This window comes from Coturnix japonica, chromosome 21, assembly GCF_054131305.1.
Source record: "Coturnix japonica strain WE chromosome 21, WE-NBRP24, whole genome shotgun sequence".
Lineage (NCBI taxonomy): Eukaryota > Metazoa > Chordata > Aves > Galliformes > Phasianidae > Coturnix > Coturnix japonica.
In genome coordinates this window covers 6,757,960-6,779,098 of record NC_140683.1, presented here as the reverse complement: position 1 = coordinate 6,779,098, position 21,139 = coordinate 6,757,960, and the positions used below count along the sequence as shown (strand labels likewise).

Sequence of the window (21,139 nt, the reverse complement as noted above, 5' to 3'; positions counted from 1 at the left end):
ACGTTCTGAACCCTGGCCTCCTTCAGTTGGTGTAAATAAGCTTGTGTCCCTCATGCCATAGCACGTTCTTCATTTTAACTGCAGGAGGTTTTGGCATATGAAGGCTTTCATCCCAGCAGAGCTGTTATAATCCCCCCCAAAGCAATAATTTGTTCAGGTCTGTATTGGCCAGGTCAACTGTTCATTTTCCACAAAGTTGCTTGAATTGGTGTTTTTTTGATAAAAATGTGCAGGTCAGCACAATGCACTCACACAACACAACAGACCTGCAGTCGGTGCTGGTTGGAAATGCAGAATGGAGAAGCAGCAGTGGGGTGAGAGCTTTGGGAGGAGGCTGCTGCGTGCTGAGGGAAGGGAATTGCATTGTGCCATGCTGCAATTAGCAGCCTGGCACATTAAGTCACATTTGTGTTTCCATTTGTGTTAACAAAACTGGGCAGCAGCGTGCTGCCTCTGCTGCCCATCTCCAGCCTGTGCTGGGCTGGGGACACCGTGCTCTTCCTTTCACCTGCCAGAGTTTAGGGGTGAGGAATACAGACAGCCAATATCTCCGCTTTCCCCTTGTGAAATGGAGGCTGCTGAATCTCAGAGCTGCTGCTGTCATGCTCCATTACCCGTGTTGCAGCACAGCGTGGTTCTGCAGAAGGAAAGCTGCTACCTCCAGCTCCCTGGGTACCTGGGGCTGCTATAGCCTGCTGTATCGTTAGTCAGCCTGTCTGAGGAGTTTAATGTCAGCAAGTGCTGCAGGAAGGGTGAGTGGCTTTGGTGGATTGTGTCCTGCAACTGTGAGAGCAAGGAGCTTCTACAGAAGTGTGCTTAACAACTGCTTGGCATGGGGGTATGCTGTGCATCACAGAGCCCTGTGCTGCCTTTTTGCTGTTAGAAGAAGGAACAACATGGGGGATGTGTACATCTTAGCTTTAGCATTGTTCATGCTGAATGCACTGAGATTCAGCATTGGCTCCTCAGGGAACTTCTTCTTTATTTCCCATTTTAATGGGACTTATTCTTCCGGACCACCTCGTAATGTTTTTTGTTTTAATGAAGACATTCAAAATGACCTTCCTTGATTTGGCTGGCATGGTGCACTTAGTCATTTGGTAAACCACTTCTGTGGAGCAGAGCACTTGGTTTTCCTGACTTGGTAGTACTTGAGGCAAAGCCTTATATTGAGTAACCGAACTGAGTAAACAGCATTGCCCAGCCAGCTTATGAAATCCTGCTGTCCTCAGCATTAGGGGCACTGGATGTGTCTTGCTTCTCTTGGAGCTTCCAGTGGCTTAAGTGTGTGCAGGTTAGCTCCTTTACTGTGGATCTCAAGCAGTTTTTTAGTGTAACCCTTTCAGATTGTTGGCTGATGACAGGGTAGGGAATGACCTTGTGTTAAAGATGTAGTTCACGTGGATCATCACCCCTACCTCCAGTCAGAAGGAACATGGTCTGATGGGAGAAGCTGTGGATAAACTGACTTCAGGTGTGAGTGCTAAGAGTTAGTCACAGAGAGAGGGGAGAAAAAGTGCATCCATGATGAGCATGTGTGGTGGGCAGGTGGGCGTTTCTTCATTTAAACAGTAAACTCTGTGTATGTGAAGGCATGGAGTGCTGTCCCATGGCCTGGGCATGGTGATCCTGATTGCTGTTCCCCAACCTGCTACAGGTTTGCTGTGAAACCTTTGGCCATCTGTTTAACTTCCTTCTCATAGGATCATATAATCTGTCACAGAAATGGGAATGTTTCACATTTATGTGAGATTTTGAGATCATGAGATCATCAGAAAAGCAAGGATAACTTCCTTCTCTGTGGTTCCTTAATAACTCCAGGTGATCCAACAGTTCAGCACGATTTTACACTTCTATCCTCACTTTTGTACTCGTTTCAGTCCTCGGTGTAACATGGGAACAGCTTGTACTACTGCTCACACTGCAAGTTCTTCCCAGATTGATGTTGTTTTGCATTCTGGTTGTGCTGGCTATGCTTGGTGGTCTGAAGAACTGTTTGCTTCTTGCCATGCAGCTGTAAGACCCTTAAGTTGGCACCCTTCTGTTCTCAGAACACGTGTTTTTAAGGTGATTTCACCCCTGGCCATGACAGGTGTTGAGGTTTAATCCGCTTACTCACATTTTGTCTTTTTGGGGTTATGCTGTGTGTCTGAGCTGAGCGTTTTACCTTCTGCAGTTCTTTTTAAAGCATCTGTGACATATGTAATTTAGCAGTTGCTGCCAGTTCTGTCATCAGCCATCCTTAAGCCTCTGCCTAATTTTCAGACACTGAAGTAAGGAGTTGGGGAAGCAGGATGCTGAGAGGCCACTTCTGTCACTCTGAGTGCCCTGGATGATACAGCTGCTATTTTCACTCACCTTTTCATTTTCTTTATTTATTCGTAGTGCTCTTGTAACCTTCAGAACATTTGTTCTTCTCCAGTGCCTCTTATTCTCATTTTTATAGTAAATAGGTGCTTGCGAAGGAGCATCCATACAGAATCTGCCAGTCTCCAGTTCAAAGACTCCTCAAGTTTGACCTTTTTTCTTCCTTCCCTGCAAACACTTTTTCCCCCCTCTGCAAATGCATCTCCATTTTCTGTTAGACACGTTCTCTTATTGCTGGAGCTTCACAGATGTGTTTTCTTTTTCCATCCAAGCTTTCTGTCTGGGGGAAGGAAGTAGTACTTGGCCACAGGTTTGGGATTTGGGGATGATTGGCATCCCTGTCAGCTTCCCTGCTTTGTGAGATGAGACAGATGGATACTGCACATGCACAGCCCGAGCTGTTGAGTGCATATCCAGTGAGTCAGAAGGTTTCTCCCTCTCCATCAAGTGCTACCAGCACCACTTCATTCTTACTGTATTTTGTGGCTTTTGTCACCTTCTGTAGCGGAATATTGATCTTGAGTGTGAAATTGGAAGTACTAAACTGTAGCAGGGAATCACTTGCCTATTGCCTTCTGTAAGCTTTTAGGCTCAAAGTGGAGCTTCTCTTTGGTTGTTAAAAGGTAACAACATGGGTTACCGTGCCTCTCAACAGACTCCTACTCAGCAATAATAATTCTGTTTCTGTTATTGATCTTTGCCCATTGCAAGGATGCAGCAGACCTGCTATCTTAGGCCAATGGCAGAGAAGCAAGCTATCAGTTTGCTGCTGAAACTTGAAGTTAGAAAGGTAAAATGTAATTGAAATAGTAGTAATGCGTCTGAGACACTGAGGTAGGAAATCCCCACTGTTCAGAAACATCCCCCAACCCTCACTGACCAGCCTTTAAAAAGAAAACCCATTTCAAGCAACAGCATGCCAGTGTAGTGCTATTTGCAGTCATTCCTATTGCTATTTCAGCTTAGTGTGTGTGTTTTCTTTAGGATCTGTGCATTTCCCGTGCAAATGTTGATCTTTCTCAGCTCCGGTCCTCTGCAGAGCTCACGGTGTTGCAATTCAAGTAGAAGTGATATGATGCTTCTCTATTGTGACTTTACACCATCCTTTCTGCATGTGAATGTTCCGGTGTGAGTGATGTGACTGAGCTTTCTATTCTCCTTGTTCCCTTAGCTGTATGTCTCTTCAGAGAGCCGCTTCAACACCTTGGCAGAGTTGGTCCATCATCATTCAACGGTAGCAGATGGGCTCATCACCACTTTGCACTACCCGGCGCCCAAACGCAACAAGCCCACTATTTATGGGGTGTCTCCGAACTACGACAAGTGGGAGATAGAGAGAACTGACATCACTATGAAGCACAAGCTTGGCGGCGGGCAGTATGGAGAGGTGTATGAAGGAGTCTGGAAGAAATACAGCCTCACGGTGGCTGTGAAGACACTAAAGGTAGGACCTGCATCTCTGAGCAGTCCTGTTTGTCTCCTTTTCAGCTCAAGCTGGCTGCCTTCCTCCAGCCCCATGTGACATTTGGGGTTGGTGATGGCCGTGCCTTTCTGTACTTTGGCCTAGAATTATAGGTAACTTGATGAGACTAAGCAAAGGAGGATGCTAACAGTGCAATTTTTGCTTTAGAACAGGTGAAATGTAAGAGAAGTAAGTACTGCTGTGGCATCCCTTGCATTCGGGAGGTGGCAAAGGTGTGTTGATCATAGGCGAACATGCTAACGCAAGTTGATGCCTTAAGGAAGGTTGTGGTCTGTGACTCAGCCAACATAACATTCAAAGGCTGCATTTCAGGGAAACTCTTAATGCTTTGATTGTCTGTCTCATGTGGCTCCTTTCCCAAAAGACAAGCTCCCTGTGTACCCAGTAGTCTTAAGCAATTGTTCACAGCTGTTTATTATCAGATGATACAAGAGGAGGAAAAAGTGTATCCAAGCTAAAGTGTATTAAAATTCGTAAGAGGGCTTAATGAGGGACTGGGTAATCAGTTCTGCTTCTGGCTCTGCTCCCTTATTTCTGAGTCTTGGTCTCTTTGCCTCTTGAAATGCAAATAATGCTCTGAGTTCAGAAGGTCATTGCTTAATTCATTTATGTTTATAAATGTGTCTAGAGATCTTCTGGCACCATCCACGCGCATTGCATTTGATTGCTTAATAGGAGTTTAATGCTAACTTGACACCATGTTTTCTCTCCTCGCATGAGGACGTGGTTTGGTCTTGCAGAAACAAATAGAAGAGGGTTTTTTGTTTGTTTCTTCTAGGGTTTTGTTGCTTTTTACAAAGGAACTTTTGGAGTGGAGAGAGCTGTATGGAGGTATAGTGTCAGGGGGAGAAAACTGCCTTGATTTGGGGAGCATATTTCTTCCTTACTGTCTGAACAGCAGTAGTTCTGGGTTGCTATGGCCGCAGAAAGTATTTCCATTTTGGCCTTTTGTGTATGGTGGAGATTCCCGTTCGGGCTCCCCAGTGGAGAAGAGCAGAAGCAGCAGCTTACACAGGCAGCGGGTGACACCTAGTGTTAGGGCCACCGCACGGGGACTGCGGGGCTGCTCTGAGCACTGTGCAATGGGACCAGGCTGTGAACAGGGCAAGCAGAGTCCACACCATACATGAGAAAGACAAATTGCTTCCTGGTGTGTTCAGTTTGCTGCAGCGTCTTCTTTCTGCTTTCTGGCTGTGATGTGAGGATCCCTGATGTCTCTTGTCCCTCATCTATACCAGAGTATCATTGTTGCATTCCTGTACCATCTCTCTAAAACCCATCGAGAAAGGCAAATGACGCATTGTGCCATCAAATCTCTGTTTGCGCGTCGGAGAAACCTCAATACAGACCATGACTGTTGCGAATACATCAAATAAATATTTAATGAAACATGACTGAAAGTGGTTCATAATGTAATATGGAACAGCGTGTGCCACTGGGGAATGCAGGAATAACCAAAAAGAGAGTTAAGAAACACTTCAGTCTGCAATTATGCACACTAAAACCATCCTTAAAAGCAAATTTATACTCCACCTTCTTTTAATCCATCAGTCTCCTGCCTGACAGGTGGGGTTACAGCTCCCTTCAAAGTTGTGGGAAATATTTAACAATCACATTTATATTCTGGTTCTACATGGGAAAACAAGCTCTCAGCAGCTTCTGCACCAACATTCAAGTGACTCGCTTCATTTTCTGCCAGGGAATGTTTTTTACAACTTCATACAGCTCTCCTTGTTCCTTCCCTGTCTGTTCCAGAAAGAAGGATGGAAGGGAGGGAGGGTTGAAGGCACTGTAAATCCATGCAGTTTGTGTTGTCGAGCTGTACTCAGGAGCACCCATTTGTTGTTCAGTTCTCTGTCGTGTCCAGTCGTAGCTCACAGCTACACAGAGCCTGGATCACACCAGAAGACAAATGCAGCATGCCCTGTTTTTCAGTCTCATGTAACTGTCAAGTGCAAGGCAACGTGTTGGGGCTTAGATGGTTCCCATTGGAATGTTCCAATTGGAAACCCAGCGAGCTGCACAGGATGCAGCAGGATTTCAGAGGGTCTGCTGCCATGACATGGCATGCTCTGTTTGCTTTTTTGCTCCTGATTCTGTTGGAAAGGGGCAGGAGAGCTGCAGGGACTGGGCTGGAGCATCATGCCCTGTCTTGTTCTGCAGCCTGCTGTGCTTGTACCCCCAACTCAGTTCCTTGGGAGGGCTATTCAGTGGTTGAGCCACTGAGAGCTGCCCAGCTTATTTTAATGCTTATTTTTGACCCCAGCAATGCTTATTTTTGAGCCCTGCTGTCCCTCAGTGAGGTTTGTACAAGTCCAGGTTGAGCCATTGTCCTGTTTGGTTGAGAAAATACCGTATTACTGGAAGTGTTGTATTTATCTTGTGGTTTTGTGCAACAGAAGATGGAAATTGATAAAAAAACTGTGCCATCAGATTTTCAGGGAAATCATTGTTACTGTAATTCTCTGCATGCATCCTTCCTATTAATTTGGTCAGTGAGAGGCGATAGATTTAAAACCACGGAGCAGCAATGCAGAGAAACAGCCTTGTGCAGGCTGCAAAGCATACAGAAGATAAGTGCGTGTTTAGGGTCATTTTGCAACCTGGATTATTAACCCGGTTTCCTTTGCCAAAGAAAATGGTTTACAGTTCTGTTCCTCAGGACCTTTGGGTGATTCGTTTTGACAGAGCTTGTTCAGAAAAACACAGCTGCCAATCAAGCTAATTGGCAACGAATAGCGAATGATGGATTGAAGCTGTTTGAAAGAGGCTCTCATCGCTAACTGCAGAGCAGAGTGCTGGCTGGATCTTACAGCAGCAGCCCACTGTTATCATTCTCACCAGCAGCAGTAAATCCTTTCCAATCCTTCCTTAAAACACTTCGTCCATGTAGGCTGTCAACATTAATCCACCAATGAAAAAAAAAATATGGATTTAGAAAGAAACATTGCTTTAGGAATGGATCTGTATTTTTGCACCACTTTGAAATGACCTTCGGGCCGTGGGGGTATATTTGCTTCAGAATCTGTATCTTCTGAGCAAGATCGTATCTTCCTCAGCTTTCTGTCTTGCCAAGCAACTTTATGGGTGCTCAACAAATAGGTAGTGACACATCTGCCCAGACCCATTGCGTCATGGGTCAGGCTCTAAATGCCAGGGATGAGATATGTGAAACCTCAGGCTCTCAATCCCCCCCACCATCAGCCGTGCTTCTCTCTGCAGTGGGGTTTCCTCGCTTAGACCCACTAAAATCAGGGGTTTGCATCTCAGCAGTTGCTCAGACCTTTGCTCGGTTGTCGCCTTCCTTTTGATTTTCTTCTTGTTTCATTTCTTTCCGTGCTGTTGATTTTGTGTGGGGTTTCTTTTTTCTTGTTAGGAACAGGCGCTCTGAGCTTTTTCCTTTTCAACTCCTGAGTGGTCCTGTGAGAGGCCCTTCACAAAAGGGATATGGATTTTCTCACCCCCCCCAAAAAAAGCTCCCTTACAATAAGAAAGATAAAAATGTGTTTTTAAAAACCCTACAAGAAAAAGCCCCAACAAAACAAAAAACGTTCCTCACTCCCTGGCTTTGTGATGTGGCTACAGGGAAAAACTGCCTTGAAAGAATTGTGGCTGGTGCTGTCACTTTGCAGTTCTTTTTGTGCCCTCCTCTGTGCACGCTGTCCTTGCCAAAGCTTTGCTATTGTTCTGCAGGAGGATACCATGGAGGTGGAAGAGTTCTTGAAAGAAGCTGCGGTAATGAAGGAGATCAAGCATCCGAACTTGGTGCAATTATTAGGTAAGTGATAAATACCAAGCAGGGGGATTTGAACTAAACCCTTGTGCAGTGATATGGATGTTAAGGAGCAGATAAGCTGCTTACCATACCAAGGCTTTAAATACAGGCACTTATTGTCTGGCAGAATTCACAATTTGTACCGGTAATACATGATTTTTAATGATCTCGTCTCCCTAACGTTTTAAGTTGCCAGAGCCTGAAGCAGGAAATTAAAATCCTCTATTAACCAGTTCCAAGCAAAACTCATTCTCTGTACAATCCCCCCTCTTTGCAGCCATTAGAGATATATGTTGCCTGGGATGACAGCCTGGAAGAGTCACCTGATAGTCTCAAATGTTCATAGGAAACTTTATCTTGGTCCATAGGGGTGTGCACACGGGAACCTCCTTTCTACATCATTACGGAGTTCATGACATATGGGAATCTGCTGGATTATCTACGTGAGTGCAACAGGCAGGAGGTCAACGCAGTGGTGCTGCTGTACATGGCAACCCAGATCTCTTCAGCCATGGAGTACCTGGAGAAGAAAAACTTCATCCACAGGTACGATGGGCACTGAGTGCTCCTGAATCTCAAGCACAAAACACCACCTGATGTATTTTGAGGTTGTCGTGGCCTTCCCTTCAGCTGCAGCCCCTATCTGCTGTATTCTGATGCAGTATGTTGACCTGTTTATAGGATGGTCTTCTAATGGTTTTCCTCCATTTTTTTCCCTTTTTTGAAGCAGATGTAGGTTAAAGACGTATCAGTGCTTTTACAGTTTGAACAAACACCTTAAATATAAATGCTTCCTCAAGTAACAGGTTCTTAGTGGCTCACATAGGCCTCTTTGTTGATTTCAACAGCCATTAAAGGCTTCTGCAGATGGGTGACACTGCTGGGTGTGTGCAGGTGCTCACAGCAAAGCCACCCTCTAAGTGTCGTTTCACCCTGTGTCCATTCTTGTTTATCTCACTCTTTTCCTCCTCTGCAGAGATTATTGTCCACCACTGTCCAGATTATTTGACTTTATTAAGTATCTTTGCAACCTTAAAGTCCCAAAGACTCTGACCTTTAAGTGTGCTGCAATTATGACCAGAGCTTTGCATTCTTTGTCTGTAGGAGCGACCTCCTAGCAATATAATGACACATCCTGTGCGAGGGATGAGAGCTGCTGAGTTCAATACAAGATGTTCTCTGTGCCACAGTGTGACCTTTCCTGCCCAATTAGCTAGAATATAGAATTAGCACATGTTTTTTTATAGAGAGAAATATGAAGATCGCGTGTAAAGTTCTAGGTGTTCCTCAGACATGCCTTGCTTTTTGCTGCCTGAAAGAGCTGTTTAAATGCTTCTGTCAGTCATTGAAGCAAACGGTGATGCTGCAATTAAAATTTCCACCCTTTGAATTGCTCTGTTGAAAGTATTCCATCCCTTCTGCCTGTAGGAAGTGAGCTTTAAAATCTGCCTTGTATGAATCCCGTTCGTCTGCTCTCCCGTTCGTTTCAATTCATCTTATTTCTGATGACCCATTTATCTAAAATAAATAGTAGCGTTTTTCCTTATCAGCCACCCCCACACCCACCTACCCAATTATTTTAAGAGTGTTGTCACCATTCACATCCGTAGATTCAAATGCTGGGCTGTGACCTCATTTAATGAATCAGGAAGGAGGAGGAATTTGATTATGAAGAGGAGCTTTTATTTAGACATACATTGTAGTAATCAGAATTGATAAGGAGATACATTCAAAAACATTGTGAAAATATAATGGGCATCTAGTAAGGTGTACTTTTTCCCCCCCTTAATTTATTCCCATTGAGCAGAACAAGTAAAAGAAACAGCAGAGTCTGCCTCCTATCTAAAGAAGATCTCACCTTTTCTGGTAGAATCAATTTTTAGTTCAATGTAACATAATCTGAAAAAGTGCTTTTAATGAAACCTGGTATTAGGAGAAATGTATTTCTGTGCTTTACATTTCTATGCAGTGCTGAGGGCGCTGGCAGCATGTTTGAGCTGGGGGGGTGGTAAATGCAACGTGTGCATCTCTCACCTGCCAAGGTGAAAAAACACAGAGGAAAAGCTCAGTCTGCTGCTTATCCAGTCTACTGAAAACAGAAGTACTGATAACAGAGGCCGGGGTAGTTTGAGAAGGGCAAAACCACTTGTGTTTGAAGAGTAGGGCTGAAAGGGTAAGAAGAAACTGCTGTCCTGCAGCTGCCCACACAGGCTTTGTTCTGCCTCCTCACTAGGCAGCTGCGGTTGCTGCTTTTGTGGGTGCTGTCACTGAGTCGTCCGTATGGTCACCAATGACTTTTTTAGGGGGGAGGGTGGTAGAGAACATGGTGCTGTAAGATATGTGATACTTGGGAGGGAGGAGGGCACAGCTGGGAGTTAAAGCTGGCACTGAGCAGGGACTGGGAGAGGAGTTCTGAAGGGTGAACGGTGGTGATTGGGTTGATGGAGGTGTTAGAAAGGTGGGCAAGAAGGGGAGGCACTGCGACGTCTTTAATTCAGCGCTCATCCTCAGCTATTGATAACTTGAGCACTGACATTTCTTTACATTATTTTTATCCTGAGGGTGGCAGCTTTTATTGAAAGTGAGGGGGTTCTTGGAGCTTTCATTTTGCATTTAAAAAAAAAAAAAAAAAAGAAGTTGGGCTGACAGTCGTACAAAGCCAGAATGGAAAATAACTTTCCCTCTTCCATGTATGTGCAGAGCTGCATAATTTCTGTGTAATACCCTGATCAGAATAATCACGTGCAGGCCCAGGCTTCTTTGGGAACAGCAAATTTCCTCTCTCTTGCTAGAAGTGAGAGGACAGACTTCTCATTGCTTGGTTTTGTTCTTGTTTTTAGGGACCTCGCTGCCAGAAACTGCCTGGTAGGGGAGAACCACTTGGTGAAGGTGGCAGACTTTGGCCTGAGCAGGTTGATGACAGGTGACACGTACACTGCCCACGCTGGGGCCAAATTCCCCATCAAGTGGACGGCACCAGAGAGCCTGGCCTACAACAAGTTCTCCATTAAGTCTGATGTCTGGGGTAAGAATTTGCATGAACAAATTAATTCAGATTACGGTCTTTTACAACCTTCGTTTCCAGGGCTGTGAAATGAGGATGCTGTGAAATGTTTCAGGAGAGAGCAATGCTCCCTGCTCTGAGCTGTGTTGTATCAGAGTGCAGGAATTAATCTCTGCCAAGTCGGTCTTGGAGTGGAGAAGTGAGGCTGCAGACCTGGCTTTACGTGTTTGAGTCATTGACAAGTATGAAAACAAAGGACACTGTGGTGTTTATAGAGTTGTATGAAATGGGGCTGGAGGGCAGCTGTGCTGCTGACTTGATGGAGCTCTGGCACAGAACTGTGAAGCAATATATTGCTTTATCGCCAGGAACTTTCAAACTACTTTAAGGAGAAAAGTGAGGATCTGGTTCATTTTATGTTAAAAAATTATGTGTGTATCTGTCTGTCTGGTGATAGCTCCGAGCTCGTCTTTCTGCATTTTAAAAGAATAATCTTTGGAATGAGATGAGCAGAAACAGAGAGAAAATTTGATGACAAATGGTTATTGAAGAGCCCTGAGGTGCTGGTGATAAGACTGGGCTTAGCTAAATGGAGCTAAATTCTATGAAATCTGACTGCAGAAAAATCTCATTCTACTTCTTTTTTTATCAGCCTTTCTTTGGATTTTATATCTCTTCCATAGCTATTGGTCAGATCCTCAGAAGTGCCCAGTGATACACGATAGAAGCTTGCAGGACTTCATCCCAGGGGTACATTGAAAACATTACCCTGAGCATCTCCTATGTGTTTAAAAGATCAGACGGTGGTGGAGCAGCAGTGAAGTTCTCTGGAGTTTTGAGGAGACGGTGCAGAGAGAGGCTTTATTTTGAAGGAACTCTTAGAGCACGGCTGATCCAAAACGTTTTAGAGATGAGGGAGCTGAGCTAAGCTTTTCTTCTGCTCCGAGCTGCTGTGTGACGCTGCTGGCCGCGCCGGGTGGCTGCGGGGAGCCCTTGTACTTCAGTAGTGGAGTGCTCTGGGAAGAAAGATCTGAAAGGGATATTGGGTATCTTTAATTAGGGTTGGTGTGACCTTGCAGAGAGACAGTCAGAGCGGTGGACTTGGGGATCTGATCAGAGCAAGCTGGCTGTCCCCAGAGGTCATGGCTGCTGCTGGCCATGCCAGGGTTTAGATGCTTTTCACCTCGCTGCCTCCAGACAGAAATCAAAGAAAATTGTGCACAGAAATGTCTAATGCAAATTGCCCTTGGTGGTGTTACCATGTAATGTGATGTGATTTCCTTACTTATGCAGAATTGTAATCGCTTTCTCTTCAGTTTAAGACCAGAATAGGGTGACTGAACCAATTACATGCAGGTTGTTGAACTGGTGTTGAGTCTATTCTGCATGGCTGACTCCTGGGTTAGCTGCCCGACCCTGATGCTGACCTGCATCCCCGCTGAGTCCGGGGACTTGAATGCCTCTCCTGTTTAAAGAACCTTTTTGTGCTCTCCCCTTTTCTGCTCAGCTTTCCCCATGACCAAAATGTCTCATGCAGACTTGGTCTCATTGGTAGCAACTACTGAATATCTCTCACCAGCAGGACCCTCTCTTCCCTTCCAGTCTGCAGCTAAACAAGGGCACCCCAAAAAACACTGAGCTATTAAAGCACGCGAGTCCTCTAGGGAGAGACTGCAGATGAGAGGAGCTGTCAAACTGGGAGAGAGACTGCAGTGCTGCAGTGAAACAGTTTCAGCTAATCCACTGTGAAGTCTCTTAATTGTGCCTTTAATAGGACTTGAAGGATCTCAAGGCGTTCAGGTTTGAGACAACTGATACATTCAAAATTAGTCTAATTCTATTCTGTCATATCGCAGGAGACTTGTCTGTGCTGACGAAGGGGCTTGTTCCACTGCTTTAACATTGAAGCTAACACTGAGCATGGAGTCTGAGCCACTCAGAGCTGGTTTAAGTGTGCAGCACTGTTTAGCGACTACTCCCACTAAATGTCTCCTCAAATTTAAGATGAAAATAAAGTTTGTTGATTTTAGTTTGTTTGTTTTTCTTTTCTACCCACTGCAGCCTTTGGTGTTCTGCTATGGGAAATTGCAACCTATGGCATGTCCCCTTACCCTGGGATCGACCTGTCTCAAGTCTATGAGCTGCTGGAGAAGGACTACAGGATGGAGCGCCCTGAAGGCTGTCCTGAGAAAGTGTATGAGCTCATGAGAGCATGTAAGTGTTCTTCATCCTTGCAAATGCCATTACTGCTTTGTAGCTCTTCAGCAATGCAATGAACGTGGCCAGATCTGGTCACATCCAGCCAGATACGAGAAACTCTCTGTTGGTTCTAGTGAAGACGCAGTGCTGTGTGGAGATGCTTGGTTAAAGCTGCTTTCCCCAGAGGATGGAAGCACTATGAAACCAGCCATTCTTCCCTGCTGGGAGCTCGTAGGCCTTGGGGAGAGATTTGCTGGTTTTTTTTCTCCTTTTCCCTGACTGCTTACAGATAAACTTGTGCTGCAGGGGTGAGGCAGGAGTCTGGTAGGCTTCTTAAGGGAGTAGGTGTTGCTTTTCCACTGTGGCCTCTTGGTACGTGACTTGTAATGTGGTATTTTTCCTTCCCGAGGTGTTCCGTGCCTGCCCTTACTTTGGCTCAGTGGTGGTTACCGATGCCCAGCACCATTCACACCAAGTTTCCATGCTGGTGTTTTCTTTTGGCCATTTAATAAAAAGGGTTCTGTGATAGTTGGCACCTCCTCATGTACTGTGATGGGTGTGTAATGCTGGTAGGAAGTTCTCAGTGCTGGTGTTTTTGCAGGCTGGCAGTGGAGCCCCTCTGACAGGCCTTCCTTCGCTGAGATCCATCAGGCGTTTGAGACGATGTTTCAGGAGTCCAGCATATCAGATGGTAAGTCTGGGTCCCTTTGGGGCTGGCGGTTCCAGGGACAAGGGATACCTGTGTCCTGAACTCTGCACGTAGCTCAACAAGGGCACGTGTCTAACTATAAAGAGCCAAATGGCTGACCAGCCCTAAGGATCTCCCTTTTTGTGCTGTTTCATTTGTTTTGTGCAATTAACTCGGAGCAGTGCTCTGGTTTTTTTATATTCTGTGTATTACAGTAATCTTTTTTTCTTGTGTGCATTGCAGAGGTGGAGAAGGAATTGGGAAAGAAGGGCATGAGGAGTGTAGTGAGCAATTTCCTTCAGGCCCCAGAGTTACCAACCAAGACACGAACATCGAGGAGAGCTGCTGAAAGCAAAGATGCGAATGAGAGCTTGGAGACTGTACATGCTCGAGGCCAAGGGGAATGTGGTAGGTTTTAATTAAAGTCATTATTCCTTCAGGAAATAATAGGAAAAACAAAAGGCATGCTCAGGTCTTTGCTTAGGAAAAGCCATGTCTGAAAACAGGTGCCATCTTTATGTATCAGCATTGTATTTCTGGGTGACAGGCTGCTAAGTTTGCCTTCCTGCTCTCAGAACTCCTTTCATCATTTATTACAGAAAGGCAGGCTGTTAATCTTGGGACCAGATACAAACATAGAGCATCTGGGAGTGTGAATCCATAGCTGGCTGAGCAGTTGGCGCTATACCTGCCGTTGCTTAGAGAATTCCTTGGAGTTCTTTTAACTTAATGGCAATTGCCTACAGCTCCCTATAGACCAGAGCCTGAGCACAGCTCTCTGGTCACATTCTCTTCCCATTCCCTGGTAGGAGCTATCAGTGGGATCTCCCACTACATCTGAGCACTGGGTAATCTGCGGTGTTCAAGCCTCTTTACTACCACACTGCATAATTTAGAGCAGCACGATTGCTCAGGTTTAGCAAGCCCCATAAGGGAGGTTTCTTCACTGTTCCATCACACCAGTTTTGTGCTTGGAGCACTGAAGAGTATTACTCTTGGCAGGTACCAAATATAATTGCAGCATGGGACAAAGAGGTATTTACAGAATCTTCCATGAAATTAAACTCTATTCAGTCTGTTTCTCCAAGCATTTCTCTTCCATTTTGAGGTAATGAACGCAGTGCTGAGGCACTGAATGTATACAGTAGATTCGTATCCAGTTTGCTTGAAAAACATCAAGATAAAAACAAAATGTAGTGTATGATAAACGCCCTGTCTGACCATTCCTGTGAGTGACCTTTTCCGGATGACGCCAGACTCACCTAGTGGTACATCTTTCATAGTAAATGTACATCTCGATAAAGAAAGGGGAAAACACACACACAAAAGGGAGTGTAAAATGCTGGAAAAGTGACGGTGACTGAAACAGGAAAGAAAGTTATTCACAGAATGTACTGATTTCTGAATTGACTTGTTTGCTAATGAAAGTAACAAAGAGCCTTCTGTTTCTATTGGAAAAAGATTTGAATAGTGAGCTCACTATTTTTGTTATAACTTAATTAATGCAATGTAGTGTTAAAGACCGATGGCAAATCCAGCCCGCTGTATACAGGAGGTATAATTGCCTAGTTTTGTAAGCTTTGAAGTAAAATAACTTCATTTAAATACTTAAGGACTTTGAGAGATTCAAGTGCAGCAGGAACAATATGATTTTAACATTATGCTGGGTATTATTTCAGTCTTTATTGTGGAAAAACACATATTTCCTATAGATGTTTCATTGCAATTTCCTGTTTAGTTGTCAGTGTTCTCATAGTCCAGTGGCTGGAAGCTGGTCCTTAATGAAAGCTACTAGTTTTCCCTGGGTCTCCAAAGCCCCACTGTGTCTGAACAGCACTGTCTGAAGTGCTGTAGGAGCTCTTCTGTTTGTTGAGGTCTGCCTCAGTTTACATGTGAATGGTTCAATGGCACTTAGTCCTTTGGAATCATACTCTTTTCCCTATGTACCAAACTGTTTTTCTTCTAACTCCTTCCTCAACCAAAATCCTACCCTCAGCATGATGATCACCAGTATGTGACTGAGAAGCAGCCTTCTTTTGATCTATATGTCTGCTTCGTCTCCCTTCTTACTACCTACTTGAGCTCTAAATGTATATGCTGCCCTAAAGGCATTGCTCTCTTGAATTAGCATGCCATCTGAGTGCCTGGCCTGGAATGAGACCCCCAGTCAGTCAAATACAGAGACATGCAGGACCCAGCATAAATTTATTATAAACCACTATTCATTTTTAAATACCTCTTGTAAGTGGAGAAAGGGTCACCCCACTGTTTTCTTCTGGAGCAATCCTGCTGAAGGAGGCTGTTATTCCCACTTCCCTCCACTACTGTGCTAAGCTGGTGATCTTTCTGGTGATGTGACCTGAGGCATTCAGCTGCCAAGGGATGTCTTGGTTTTGCTTGTGAAAGAGTTATTTCCATTCCCTATGAAGAGCGACGTCAGGGAAGGAGGTTAGGAGTATCAGAAGCTAAAAGAACAAGGGTGGATTACATAGATTTCTTATTAATTCAGAGGGTCAGCCGTTCTAAAGGCAGCAACCTCACAGGGACCGAAAGAAGCAGCATCATTGTATTTATCTTCTTCTCAGTACGAAGTTCAGACAAGTCTCTAGATGCAAGGATGGGAATCTGAACATAAACAGTTTGTGTTTGTATATTGCTGTTTAAATCAGAAGCCTACAGGGAATGTAGTTTGGCAGCCAAGTCTGGCCACCTCACAGGTGAGTGTGTGGAGGATTAAGGATCACATTCAGTCTGGGCTTCTGTGTAGCTGTACTTGAATTATTCTTGGTCTGAGGGTGGTTTTCTTTTCAGAACCTGCACCTTTTTGGAGGTGCTGAAATGGTTTAGATCATGGAAGAAAGCAGCTTGTCCTGGGTACTGAAGCAAAGCTCAGTAGTCTCTTCTCTTTCCCTTGCAGACCCTCTGGACCACGAACCTGCTATTTCTCCTCTGCTGCCACGGAAGGAGAGAGTGGCCCTGGAGAGCAGTTTGAATGAAGATGAGAGGCTGCTTCCAAAAGACAAAAAGCCCAACCTCTTCAGTGCCCTTATCAAGAAGAAGAAGAAGACTGCCCCCACCCCTCCAAAGCGGAGCAGCTCCTTCCGAGAGATGGACGGCCACTCGGACCGCAGGGTGGGTGGGGAGGAGGAGTGCAGGGATGCTGGCAATGGAGCTTTCGTTGCTCCTCCCACAGAAGCAGCCGACCCCTCTAAGTTTCAAACCCCAAGCAATGGGGCTGGTGTCACCAACGGGGTTGTTGCTGGGAACTCTGGGTTTTTGTCTCCCCACTTACGGAAGAAGTCCAGCACAATGAGCAGCAGCCGGGGGGTGTCTGGGGAGGAGGAGAGCAGTTCCAACTCCAGCAAGCGTTTCTTAAGGTCCTGCTCAGCCTCCTGCGTGCCCCACGGTGCAAAGGACACGGAGTGGAAATCAGTGACTCTGCCCCGGGATCTGCAGTCCACAGGACGCCAGTTTGATTCCTCCACTTTTGGGGGGCACAAAAGTGAAAAGCCAGCACTGCCTCGAAAGCGGGCAAATGAGACCAAGACTGACATTGCTGTCAGGGGGACAGTGACACCCCCTCCACGGCTGCTTAAGAAAAATGAAGAGACCACTGATGATGTGTTCAAAGATGCGGAGTCAAGTCCTGGCTCCAGCCCTCCCACTCTGACTCCAAAACTTGGCCGTAGGCAACCCGCCGTCCCCCCCTCCTCCAGTGTGCTGCACAAGGACGATGGAGTCAAATCCAGTGCCTTAGGTACCACTGCGACAATGGACCAAGGTTCTGCTGCCAAACCCAACTCTGCTGCATTTGCAGGTGCCAGCAAAGCTTCTGTTGAGGAGCCGCGGCTCAGGAGGCTCAAGCAGACCTCTGAGTTGGCAGGGAAGGACAAAGGGAAGTTATCAAAGCTGAAGCCAGCCCCTCCAGTTCCACTGTCCTCATCCTCTGTTGGCAAGCCTGGAAAAGTATCTCACAGTCCCAGCCATGAAGCAGCAGCAGATGTGGTGTCTGGTCCTAAATCCAAACAGTTGACTCAGGTTGCAGATGCTGTGAGCAGTGAAGCTGTCAAGCCAAACCAGTCGGGGGAAGGTGTGAAAAAGCTCGGGATCCCTTCTGTACCAAAGCCGCAGTCCTCTACAAAGCTGCTGATGAGCACAGCAACCTCAGCTGCCTCTTCCTCATCTGTCCCCTCTGCCCCAGGGGGGGACCAGCCATCATCTACAGCCTTCATCCCTCTCATATCCACCAGGGTCTCTCTGCGGAAGACCCGTCAGCCCCCAGAGAGGATTGCCAGCGGCACCATCACTAAGGGGGTGGTGCTGGAAAGCACCGAGGCTCTACGGCTCGCCATTAGCAAGAACTCGGAACAAATGGCGAGCCACAGCACTGTCTTGGAGGCCGGCAAGAACCTCTACACCTTCTGTGTGAGCTACGTGGACTCCATTCAGCAGATGAGGAACAAATTTGCCTTTCGGGAGGCCATCAATAAGCTGGAGAACAACCTGCGAGAGCTTCAGATCTGCCCGGCGACGGCTGGCAGCGGCTCTGCGGCCACGCAGGACTTTAGCAAACTGCTCAGTTCCGTCAAGGAAATCAGCGACATCGTTCAGAGGTAGCAGAAACCAGGTTGGGAAAGAATAATAAAGTCACAGTGGGCCAAAGTCAACTGTGGAGAGATTGAACAGCATGTGTGGACTGACCAAGGACTGGGGCGTTTGGGTTCGGGCTGTGCAAAGGCGCACAGACTGTTGATGGATGCCCCAGCTCCAAAGAGCAGGGCTGTGTTCAAGAGGCACTTTCCACCCTCTTAGCCCAGATTCCCTGTGTTTCATATACTTGTAATCGTCTTATCTGTGGAGTTCCTGCCTTGTGGACTACAAGTCTAAGTGCTGATGTCACGTCATGCCTTTTGATTAATATTTTATTGTTCTGGACTTAAACGTTAAGGCTGAAGCCGGACTGATGGACACTGAGATGCCATCCTCCTCAGGAGGACTTCCTACTGCGTTCTGCCCCACTGTACACACGGCTGAGTGTCTGAATAGCAATATTTCCTATTGCATTTCTTGAGAGAGCTGCAGCGTGCATCCCTTGCCTGAGTCTGACATTGAACCTGGCAGTAATGCGATAGATTTGGAGCTTGAGAGAGGAAGGAGGGGAGGGGGGGGGAAGTTGTTAATGTAACTTTGAGAAATGATAGAATGCTACCAGTGGTGTTCACTCACATTCTTCCTATGATCCCACCTGCTGCCCTTTGTATCAATGTTTTCAGCCTTTCCTTGATGCTGTTGAGCCCAGTTGAGCTGCCTGGGTTCAAACCCTTCCGGACAGCACCCACTGATGCAGCAGCATTTGCAGATCCCCCACGGTAGCACTTGAGGGCTGGCAGAGGGCTGAAGGAGGACGCTGCTGCTGCTATTCAGGCTGGTGCTCGGGGCAGGGGGTGACAGAGGAGGTGTGGGAGCATCATCAGGCTGTGCTGAGCAAAGCATCGCTCCGTGGGTGACAGGAGGGGATAGCTTGGGCCGACTTCAAAGATACCACTGTGCCTGCAGCAGTGTCTTCAGTTGAGCTTGCCCGTCGCAGATGGGCAAGAACTGCTGTTTCTCTAGTTGTATTTGCAGCCTTTTCTGTTCTGTGGGCCTGGTTCCTGTGCTCCTTTGAGAGCGCTGCCCTACCCTTGATGTGCCAGTGCCAGCTCCCTGTGGAGAGCTCGGATGCCGGTACTTTGGGGTTGGAACTGTCATTGCCTTCATGGCTGCGTGGCTGCACCCATCGTATGAGGTTCTGTGAAGATGGCAGCCTCTTTTGGTGGATCTCCCAAGGAAACGGCCCCAAAATGCTGACAGCAGGGTGGATGGGCTTCCTGCCCATGGCCCTGTAACCTTCCCAACTGATGCAACACGACTGGGGACTAACTGTGACCTGTGACAATAGTGAAAAAGCAAAGTTTAGGGCTATTAACAGTGCAATTTAACTCTTCTTAACAGTTCCAAACAAGAGGAAAAAAAAAAAAACTGACATTTTCTACATCCCATTCCCCCATAATTATTGTGGCTCCTCTCGTGTATCTTAAACACTGATTGCCTTCAATTGTATTTTATGCTGTTCTCCTTGGAGCTGACCTTTTGTATATCGTTTCCAGCAGTTCACTCTGTGTGTTCACGCCGTTCCTCGCCCTCACAAACAGCCCTGACTTCAAAAACCCATGGCAAACGTTTAACAGAGAAACCACACACTCCTGCCACAGGCTGCCTTTAAAAACTGTAAGAGAAAACAAAACACCTTGGACTGTCTCTTTTCCTGGAGGTACTGTTTTTACTTTGATAACATATTGTGCCACTATATTATACATTTGTATCTCGTTATTACACACTTTTGTAGGCTCGTTTTTGTTATGGTGTGTAAATAGCTCTGTCCTTCATCTCTGTGATTCTTCAGGGGGTTGTTTCCTCTTCCATTCGGTTCAGTACAGGTTGTTGCTGTACATGATTCCGCCTCCTCTCTTTCTCTGCTTTCTGTTTCGTTTTGATTCATTTCTTTTTTTTGTTTTATTCTGGCCTCTCTTGCGTAGTGTATTTAAAAATAAATCAGTGTTGAGGAAAGCCCGTGTTTGTCTGCTAACAAACGTTTGCATGGCAGCTCTGCTGAAGGGCAGGCTTTGGACAGGAGCATCCTGACAGAGCAGCACTGAGGTTAGTATTGAGTGCCAAGCTGTGTCTGAAATGAGATGCTCTGCCTTAATTAACTGAGATCATAGAATCGCTAAGGCTGGAAAGACCACAAAGATCATCTGATCCAACCATGGTGCCAAAGAACAAAGCCAGATGGGAAGGAAGAGAGAGCAGGTGAGAGCGCTGCACCCAAAGCCCTGCAATTGCTCAGTGGTGGTTTTGGGTTCTATACCCAGGTTGCCCCATTTCTGACCCTATTACCAACCCCTGGTGCACTCTGAGCCCCAGCACACGGCATGAGAGCTCAGCAGGAGCTGTGGCTGTGGTGGTGTGGGGCTGGATCAAGGCTTGAGGATGGTGGATACCTGTAGGCTGAGATGGAGAAGCTCCATCTGCCCACGAATAGAGGGAGGTCCATCCCTCTATGCTGGGATGCTCTGCTGGCGTGGGAAGGCAGAGGTCATTTGACCCAGCTGGGGAAAGCCCTGGGATCTGCCGTGTTGGGAGTGAAAGGGGGATTAAAGGCTAAATTTAGCCAAGTACAGTAGGAGTTGATTTAACAGATCGATGCATTTAACAGTTTGATTGCTCCAATTTTCAAGGCTATTGAGCTTGAAAGTGAGAGTGCTCTAGGGGAAAAATAGCTGTGTTTGTGTTTTTGTTTTGCTTTTTGTGTCTTGGAAATTACAACGTTGGCTCTTTTAAGTTTCCCTTTAATGTCATCCTGCCTCGTTTTTTGAGCAGTTCCTTGTCATAAGATGGGAAATGTGGTCAATGATTTGTGCATAACTTTTTCCCCACGATTGCAGCTGTGTTGGTGCTGGAGATGTGTGGAAGCTCAGCTCGTCCCATGTCTGATGAGGGGCAGCTCCTTGCCTTGCCCTTGGCTGTGCACTGATCCCTTCCACCTCTGTTAAAGGTCCCATCTGTGCTCCCCATCCCTCCCAT

At 46.2% G+C, this 21,139-nt stretch overlaps 1 protein-coding gene across 3 annotated transcripts in view; it reads left to right on the top strand.

Annotated features, from left to right (window-relative positions):
* Positions 1-20,122, top strand: part of ABL1 (ABL proto-oncogene 1, non-receptor tyrosine kinase) — a 58,268-nt gene extending 38,146 nt beyond the window's left edge. For all 3 annotated transcript variants that reach the window (XM_015879259.3, XM_085520928.1, XM_015879261.3), the window contains exons 4-11: positions 3,539-3,811; positions 7,544-7,628; positions 7,994-8,171; positions 10,466-10,650; positions 12,691-12,843; positions 13,430-13,519; positions 13,760-13,924; positions 16,434-20,122. In XM_015879259.3, coding sequence (XP_015734745.2) covers positions 3,539-3,811; positions 7,544-7,628; positions 7,994-8,171; positions 10,466-10,650; positions 12,691-12,843; positions 13,430-13,519; positions 13,760-13,924; positions 16,434-18,133 — 2,829 coding nt within the window. In that variant the 3' untranslated portion in view covers positions 18,134-20,122. The remainder of the gene's footprint in view (positions 1-3,538; positions 3,812-7,543; positions 7,629-7,993; positions 8,172-10,465; positions 10,651-12,690; positions 12,844-13,429; positions 13,520-13,759; positions 13,925-16,433) is intronic.
* Positions 20,123-21,139: the final 1,017 nt, after the last annotated feature.